Here is an 8438-nt window from a genome sequence, read left to right on the forward strand (position 1 = left end):
TTTGAAGTAGAAATGTCTATTTCAAATACCCGATGGGGTGAAAATCCCCTACTAATTCGCCCGATGCACGATGATCAATAGGGGTAAACCCTGTCTCCTCAGATTTGAACATGAGTATAACCAAGTCAAGCCTTTATAGAAAGTCTTCCTATGTACTTCTTAAGTCTCGAACCCAAGACCTACTGCTTGTAAGGCAAGTGCTTAACCACTTGAGCTAACTAGGAAGGAGACAAATGTTTTAATAAGGTTGGATTTTGATAATGTTGTATCCAGATCGAATACCTAAAAAATCTAAAAAAGAAAAAAAGAAAACAATATATTCCGTGGTCACAAAGCGAAGCAAGTGGTTGAAAAATTACACGTATGCCTACCACAGTTCCACCCCCTAAATTTTTACATAGATTCCACGCTGATATACATATACAGAAAATCCACTTTGTTTATACTAGGGTTTTCCCCATCTGTTCCTCTTCTGTCCTCTCTGTCTCCGAGTAATAATAATAATAAAATACAACATATACCACTCTAAATCCTCTCTTAATCGGCGGACCATCTTCATATCATATAATTCTTATTCTAATAATAATAATAATTTAATTCATTGATTATTATTCAACAAATTTTTAGTCAATCAATCCAACAGAAGAAGAAGAAGTATGGGGAGAGGAAAGTTCAAGGGGAAGCCTACTGGCCGACGTCAATTCTCTACTCCTGAAGAGATGCGTATGCCTCTTTCCCAATATAATCTATATCTATCTGTATCTATATATACATATATTCCTTTCTTACTTATATGATTAGAATTTATTTATGTATGTTGTTTACTGTGGAACTTAGGGTTTTGTATTAAAAAAAATCTGGATTTAATTTATAAATTTAACTATATGGATATCTCTTTGTAATGGCTGTGATGATGCAACTATGATTTATTATCTATTTTTAGTATATTTATGAATTGAAAAATTATGGTTACAATTATGTATCATTAGTTTAGGGATGCTTATAAAAACTTAGCTATTATTATGGATGATGCAAGTAGTAGATATAAAAAATTACTGTTTATGGCCCAAGTCTTGTATTGGCTCAATAAAATGTGAAAATATAACCTCAAGTGGAGGCCGAGTTGGTTATGATACCCTTGTGTCACAAACAGTCTTTGTGAGGATACATCTATGTATATTATAGGAGAGTTTTGCCTGCTTTGAATTTGTTTAGTGGTCTATAATGAATGACCACGCGGATCACAAAGGCCGAAGCTTTGGGCCAAAATAATGTGATGATTATGTTTGATTATAATTTGGTTTTTTCGTGATTTCTTTTTTTATTTAAAAATTATGTTGGTACGGATTTATCAACTGATATGATGTTGTTTCTTATTGGTGCATGCAGTTGCTGGGACATCTTCTCGTCCTCGTACCTTCAAAAAGGTAATTTTTTTAGAGGTGTTATTCTTAGATAACTAGTATTGTCACTCATTGATGCTTACACTTGGAAAGTATTTGAGGTTTTGTCTTTAAGTCATTGAAGTAGATTAATTAACACTTGATCCAATGTCTTGCTGACAAAGGAAATGACAGGGGGTTCTTAATTATTTGATAGCTGACTTAGCATCTCAATCTACGTGTACTGGTGGAAGAATGGTGAAGGTCTACCTCTAGGTCTAGGGTGACTTATCTTGACCCAACTTGTGGGATGTTTAGAAATCTGATTGAGTATTGTACTAAGTAATAATTTATTCACGTGCTAGAAAATGGCCATTGAGCATAGTGCATGAACTTATCAATCGAGTGTGTACTGTATTTGGTGAAGGGGTTTGTAGTGGTAAGCTAGTATATACTAATAGGATACTTATAGTGCACTAATGATATACCACTATAAATCTTTAGCAGTAATTGCAAGCACTTTCTTTTTACCTGCGGATGAAAATAGTTGAATTAACAACAGATTATAGAATTTTATAGGTCCATTTTTGATGATGTATTAGTCTTTCTAATTCAACCGTAACCTCAAACAACAAATCTCATCAACACATCATATTTTCTGATAGTCAGTTTGATGTCTTTATCATGCTCCCTAGCATTTCTATTAAGACTTCATAGATAGCAGAGGTAGCAAAATTGGGTGGTCAGGTATCTGACCGCACTATATAATTATATAATAGTATGTCGAGTTGAGCCAAGTCACTAACTTTCTCTCTTGTTTATATGCTTGAATTATTCAAGTAATTAATGTACTAATGGCCGATTTCACAATTGGTCACTGTTTGGAACTTCATCTGTTTGACTGTTAAATTATAAAGTATCAACCCAAATTGAGTCATTTTTTATGTAAATAGGTTGAAGGTCACCTAGAATAAACCACACTGGGTTTGCAAAATGTATAAGTACTGATGAAGGTGTGGGGTTCACTTATGTTAGTTGGTTAGCAGTCGAGAGGCTATAGTAACTGCAGCACCCAACGCAATCATGTTGTTGATCACAAATGAGTCATAGTTGGCGATAAGTGATACATCTGTTTATTGTTGCAGTACCACAGATTTCATTACATGTAACTTATTTGAGAGTGAATATTTGTTGAATTTATTAGACTGTTTAACTTGTGCCAATTGTTGTTTATAAACTGATTTAGCATACAACACAGTGTAGTTAACACAATTGCATTTATTCAGTAACTTAATGTTTGATATATCAGGAGGAGGCTGAACCTGTCGAGGACATATTCGAGGATGAATCTGAAGAATCATCCGAGGAGGAATCGGATGTCAGTCAACTTTGACTCTTTTATCTTATGGATATATTTTTACTCATATGCTTAATCTTTTATATTCGGGATCAGTTTTTTTATTTTATGCATATTTTTATCGCAATTCTTGTTTTGCAGAGGAGGAAGGGAACCCAGGGTCTTATTGAGACTGATAACCCTAACATTGCTAGGCCTAAGACAATGAAAGCACGAGATGTTGATGTAAGTATATACGTATATAGATTGCTTGTCTAAATAAGTATACGTATATAGATTTACAATTGACATATAATACTTTTTCAATCTACTTGACCGCTGATTCTTATTTCTGCTCAGCTGGAGAAAACGACCGAGCTATCAAGACGTGAAAGGTTTTGTAAATTTCTCTTGTCTTTCAATTGTTATTTACTATTTTCTATTAAATCTATATTTGAAGTAAACCACTACTGATATGGGTTGAGCTGGTGATATTAGTGTGCTCTTGGTTGACTTGCCACTACCTTTTGTCCTTTATTTTCATTAAAGTGATTATATATTTATATATCAAATTTGATTACAAAAACTGTCCCACTATAAAGTAATATATTGTATTCTTTTAACTTTTTGATTTTGGAAATTTTAAGAAATCAAATAAAATCTAGGAAACATCTAAATTATTTCACTCATTCAGTTTGTAGTTTGTTTTACTTTACGCATTCCATTTGTCATCACAAACGTTTGACCTAAATTGATATGTTTCACCTAGATGCTTTTGCATGATTAGGATTTAGGACCGAGGAGTCACATAGTTTCGTATTATCGTGTTCTTATTTTGTTCATTTTGCAGGGAAGAGATTGAGAAACAGAGGGCTCATGAAAGGTTTATGAAGATGCAAGAGCAGGGTAAAACAGATCAAGCAAAGAAGGACTTGGGTGAGTATTCTCAATATCATTGGTACACTAGTATGTAGACAGACTACATTGCTTCATTATGTTATACACCATTTTTGCATCCGATGAAATTCTCAGTGAAATCGGAAAATATAATTGGCTAGTAAGAGGCAAGAGATAGAAGTAATCGTATTTAGCGATGACAGTGGGCAAAGTAGCTTAATTTTCTTGATATATTTCTGTGGAGAGTTGTTGCAATTAGTATGTGGCAGAAATTGTTTCGAACACTTGTTCAATTAACTTCACCCTTGTTATATATGCAGTCAAATGTCTAAAGTACAATAATAAAATCAAGGTTGGTGTCTATTAAGAGCCTGTGTATCAAAGCCATCATTATTGATATGAAGTAAAAAGATTTAGCATATTAATAATTTTTAGACGGAATAATTGTCGTATTGAATTTAGAATATCCCAAAATGAGTGTTGTTTCTATGTGTATGGAACATATGGGGTAGTAATCTTAAGAACAGATTTCTACAATGCATATAATATGCATGATGAGAGTTGTTATTGACAGCATTTATGATGAACTTCATACCCATTGAGATGTTGCATTTTTCGGGATAGCCATAATTATTATTACGTGCCTACAGTGGCTACATGTTTTCCTCCTTTAGTTTTCCTGTTCATTTATATCTTTGAATCTGAAGTTTCATCTATGCTTTCTATACCCAGAGCGTTTGGCTCTCATCAGACAACAGAGGGCAGAAGCTGCTAAGAAACGAGAAGAAGAGAAAGCAGGTAATCTTCTAGATCTTATTATATTATGTAGTTGTCTTTGGACACATATACTAAATAGCTGATTGAATATTGTCGCAACGCTCAGTTTCTTATCTAGTTCACTGTTTAACAAAAAACAAAATAAAAAGTTGATGAGACAAAAAGTGATCGAGTCTCAATTAATCATGATATGACTTTTTCTGATATATTCAATCATTTTGACCTGAGACTGTTTTGACCCTTAACCAACCTGGCCCCTGGTTACAATATTTACATTATATTCTTCATCCGTTTCATACTTTTTTGTGAACACTCATGAAGTACATGTTTCTCATGCACACTTGTTCTTGGTGGTTTTCAGCGAAAGACCAAAAGAAGGCAGAAGCACGGAAATGAGTATGTTTGTGCACTGGGAAATGATTGTCTGAAACTGGTGGTTGTCATATTACTAAATGGATTAGCTTGTATTAGTTCCAAGATTTATATGTGCCTTTGTTGGCCATTGTTGGGGATGTCTTTTTTCACCTTTTAACCGTTATAATACCCTATTTAAAAGTATGATAATTCTCTTATTTTGCATAAGGAGGTTAGGCTTGTGTTGGTTGCTTGCAGTTGCTGTGGGTATGTATCAAATTTGTGTCAATTAATCTGCCATGTTCAGAAGATAAAAAAAAAGGTTCACCTGATGTTGGATTTTGAGCATTCTTGAAGGATTCGATTTATGATGCTATAGAAATGGATATGCTCAGTTACCAACGCTTTTTGTTTTATTTAATTGGCAAATCACACATGGTAGCAGTTAGCAAATATAACCTGCAACTGTACAAGTAGTGCTGCTTAAATAAAGTTTATTTTGAATCATGAAATACGACGGGACTATATTGATTTGCCTGCTTTCCAAACCATCAAAAAAATAAAAGCTTATTGAAGATAGTGGTAATGAGCATCTATATATCGCGAAGATTATGTTACAACCGAATTAGGATACTAACTAGCAACTACTGTATAAGTTTATAAGTTTATTGCTTATCTAATACGGTCTTTTGTCTTATGGATGCACTTGCGATTTGCAGGTATATGTTTTTGTTCTTATGACTTGTTTTCTTTTAAATGACCTTCCTACTCCTAATTTACACGTATGTTTGGAAACCAAGACTCTTGAAGAATCCCCTATTTTATTGCGAAATGATCTAAAGCGTCTGATTAGTTGACATCGATTTTGTATTCTTAAAGAATCTGATTGCCCCATGACCCATTCGGCTCTTCTACCCTGGTTTTACAGTTATTGGTGGATAATACGGTCTAGATTTTCATGTTATGGCCTAATTTAGTTCATCCAAAGATAAATGAAGATGTAAGTGATTTAAGACATAAGAATGTGAAACATCATAAAGAAATTAAACCTTAAATACGTATGCTACACACTGTTCACCAAGACATCCTTAACATAAAAACATGTACCTAAAACATACATTATTCAACTTAAAACTAATTTAGCTAGAGCAACACCCTGATTTCTTTACTTCAGTTACTTCTTCTTTACCTCCAACATTAATTGTTTTTCCCTTGGGTACAGCCATGGGATCGTTACCAATATCGAGCGCCTTCTTGCTCACGACATGATATATTTGAGTCAATACTTCTGTGAAAGCATTCTCAACGTTTAACGATTCAAGAGCAGACGTTTCCATGAAAAAGTTATTTTCTTGCTCAGCAAATGCCTTTGCATCTTCCGTTTGAACAGCCCTTAAGTGACGTAGATCGGCTTTATTCCCCACAAGCATGATCACAATGTTTTGATCTGTGTGATCCCGAAGCTCCTTGAGCCATCTTTCAATGTTTTCAAACGTTACATTACGTGTAATGTCGTATACAATTAGTGCACCAACTGCTCCACGATAGTATGCACTAGTTATCGCACGATACCTACATTTGATTCAACATAAATGATATACAATCATATATAGGTTTGGTAAATGTAAATCTAGGAATATATGAATATCATCAAGGAAAAGACTGTACCTCTCTTGCCCAGCAGTATCCCAAATTTGTGCCTTGATGATCTTGTCATCGACGTTAATGCTACGAGTGGCAAACTCAACCCCAATGGTGGATTTGGACTCGAGGCTGAATTCATTTTTTGAGAATCGTGACAATAGATTGGTTTTACCGACACCAGAATCCCCAATCAAAACGACCTTGAACAAGTAATCGTAGTCATCGTCCGCCATTTCTTTTTCTCGTGGCGTTAAAGGGAGGTCAAAACTCTATTCATGGAGAAGATGCAGAGAAAAGAGATCAATATTTCGTTGGTGTTTGTTGATGATGGTTTTCTTAATTATATTTTTCATAAATTAGATGATCATTATAACGTGTGTTGATGCATACATTCAAGAGAAATTGTGTATATGCATGTATTCAAGAGATGTAAAAGAAACTAGAGGCCAAATGGTGTTATGTCTTTATTCAATTGAATGTTTCTAGTGACCCAACTCAACGAGAATAGAGCTAAAATTATGGTAATGGTTGGTTTCTACTTCTTCTTATTCACGGATTTAACGGCAAACAATCTCAGAATTGGTTAAGAGGATTATGGGTATTTTTATACGAAAAATGTTAAATTGCAGACTTTGGTTGTACTTAAAGTGAAAAAATTTTATACCTTTTGTATTAAAAATCATCTTTTGTTTTAGGGGGAAGGAATATGAGGCTGTTAGGCACCTAAGTTGGGTGAAAAACTCCTCACATACCTTTTTTTAAACCATAAAAATCATGAGGGGTCAAACATTTATTCAAAATATTAAAATATTGATATATGATGGGGTTTTCACCCAAGTTAGATGCATAACAGGTCATATACTCATTTTTCTCTTTATTTTATATGATAAATGTATAAATATTTAATATATCTAATTGTATTACATCACCGTGCGCATGCAAACTACTAGGTTTGCAGTGTTAAATATTTGAATAGTTAACAAGTTATACTATCTTTCATATTATTAAAGTATCCATCATATGTCAAAAGATAAAAAGGTAAAATGAGAACCATCAAAATGTCGAGAACTGCGAGAACTAATATTTAATAGATATGACTAGGGGTAGCAACGTAATTTAGTAAATACAATTTAGCTAATTATTTTCATGGAAATTAAGATCCTCCAGGAATAGCTCCTTTAATTAATATAGCGGTTACAAAAAAATCCACCTTTTACTGCAACATATCCATGACTAACAAACTTTTTTCAGATAAGCTAAATCCACTCGTTAGTTATGATGGTTTGAATATGCGATCTCGGGTACTTTCGAGTGTGATGCTGATATACGTACAAGGTAAATGGAAACAGATTTTAGTTTCATATTATTTATGATCCCAAGTCAAAAACTTTACTACCACTTTCTATAACACTATAATAACTCCATGTCTCCAACCAAAAAATTCCCTTAACAAAATGCATAGTGATGAAGTTGTCATGGTTTCAAGATGTGACAAAAATCTAATTTGCAATGAACACAACATAACAATTTGATAATACATTAAAGATAATCAATCTGATTAAACATTACTTTAAAATCCATCCAAAAGAATTCTTATAACCGAGTTTGCACATACAAATATAAGGTATAAAAAGACCAAACTAATGACCTTATGAAATATCTAAAAAACTGCCTAAAGTATATTTCTTCAGCATAAATCTACAAAGCTACTTTCGACATATAGATTTGAAAGTTTTGGGGTTACAGCGATAGCTACAAGACGTACTTCTGTATCATATCATCAAAAGGCCAATCAATACTCGTTGACTGTTGTCTTATAACATGCTCCCGGTTGCCTAACGATTCCATCGCCTTGTGCCTCATCAATCAGCTCAAATATTTTGTAGTTTAGACTCAATGTGTGATTCTGTTGATTATGCAACTTTTCTTCCTCTGAAAGCTGTAGTTGCAAAATAGATACTTTTAGTTATAAGAGACCAGGATCCGGCTTTGTTGAAGCTGTCAAAATAGTTAGGAATGAGTCACAAGACAGGTAATGGATGTGGCAT

General features: G+C 33.6%; 2 protein-coding genes across 2 annotated transcripts; one reads left to right on the forward strand and one right to left on the reverse strand.

Annotated features, from left to right (window-relative positions):
• Nucleotides 1-439: 439 nt before the first annotated feature.
• LOC122597966 (28 kDa heat- and acid-stable phosphoprotein) lies at nucleotides 440-4974 on the forward strand. The gene is made up of 8 exons (XM_043770561.1): nucleotides 440-723; nucleotides 1390-1427; nucleotides 2692-2760; nucleotides 2881-2964; nucleotides 3079-3113; nucleotides 3569-3654; nucleotides 4348-4413; nucleotides 4754-4974. The coding sequence occupies exons 1-8, from the start codon at nucleotides 657-659 to the stop codon at nucleotides 4786-4788; spliced, it is 480 nt and encodes a 159-aa protein (XP_043626496.1). The 5' UTR covers nucleotides 440-656; the 3' UTR covers nucleotides 4789-4974.
• Nucleotides 4975-5878: 904 nt separating this feature from the next.
• Nucleotides 5879-6767, reverse strand: LOC122596289 (ras-related protein RABA1f-like). The gene is made up of 2 exons (XM_043768838.1): nucleotides 6415-6767; nucleotides 5879-6318 (listed from the first exon to the last, which is right to left on the reverse strand). Exons 1-2 carry the CDS (start codon nucleotides 6621-6623, stop codon nucleotides 5886-5888), a joined length of 642 nt encoding a protein of 213 aa, XP_043624773.1. The 5' UTR covers nucleotides 6624-6767; the 3' UTR covers nucleotides 5879-5885.
• Between the last annotated feature and the right edge of the window lie 1671 nt (nucleotides 6768-8438).

This window comes from Erigeron canadensis, chromosome 4 (assembly GCF_010389155.1).
Source record: "Erigeron canadensis isolate Cc75 chromosome 4, C_canadensis_v1, whole genome shotgun sequence".
Lineage (NCBI taxonomy): Eukaryota > Viridiplantae > Streptophyta > Magnoliopsida > Asterales > Asteraceae > Erigeron > Erigeron canadensis.

What these genes read in the sequence shown, in the direction of transcription:
- LOC122597966 (XM_043770561.1), top strand. Translation starts at nt 657, where the DNA reads ATGGGGAGAGGAAAGTTCAAGGGGAAGCCTACTGGCCGACGTCAATTC. An exon ending in GTCCTCGTACCTTCAAAAAG is followed by an intron (nt 1,428 to 2,691) that starts GTAATTTTTTTA and finishes TTGATATATCAG; the next exon opens with GAGGAGGCTGAACCTGTCGA. An exon ending in TGAAAGCACGAGATGTTGAT is followed by an intron (nt 2,965 to 3,078) that starts GTAAGTATATAC and finishes ATTTCTGCTCAG; the next exon opens with CTGGAGAAAACGACCGAGCT.
- LOC122596289 (XM_043768838.1), bottom strand. Translation starts at nt 6,623, where the DNA reads ATGGCGGACGATGACTACGATTACTTGTTCAAGGTCGTTTTGATTGGG. An exon ending in GATACTGCTGGGCAAGAGAG is followed by an intron (nt 6,319 to 6,414) that starts GTACAGTCTTTT and finishes AATCAAATGTAG; the next exon opens with GTATCGTGCGATAACTAGTG.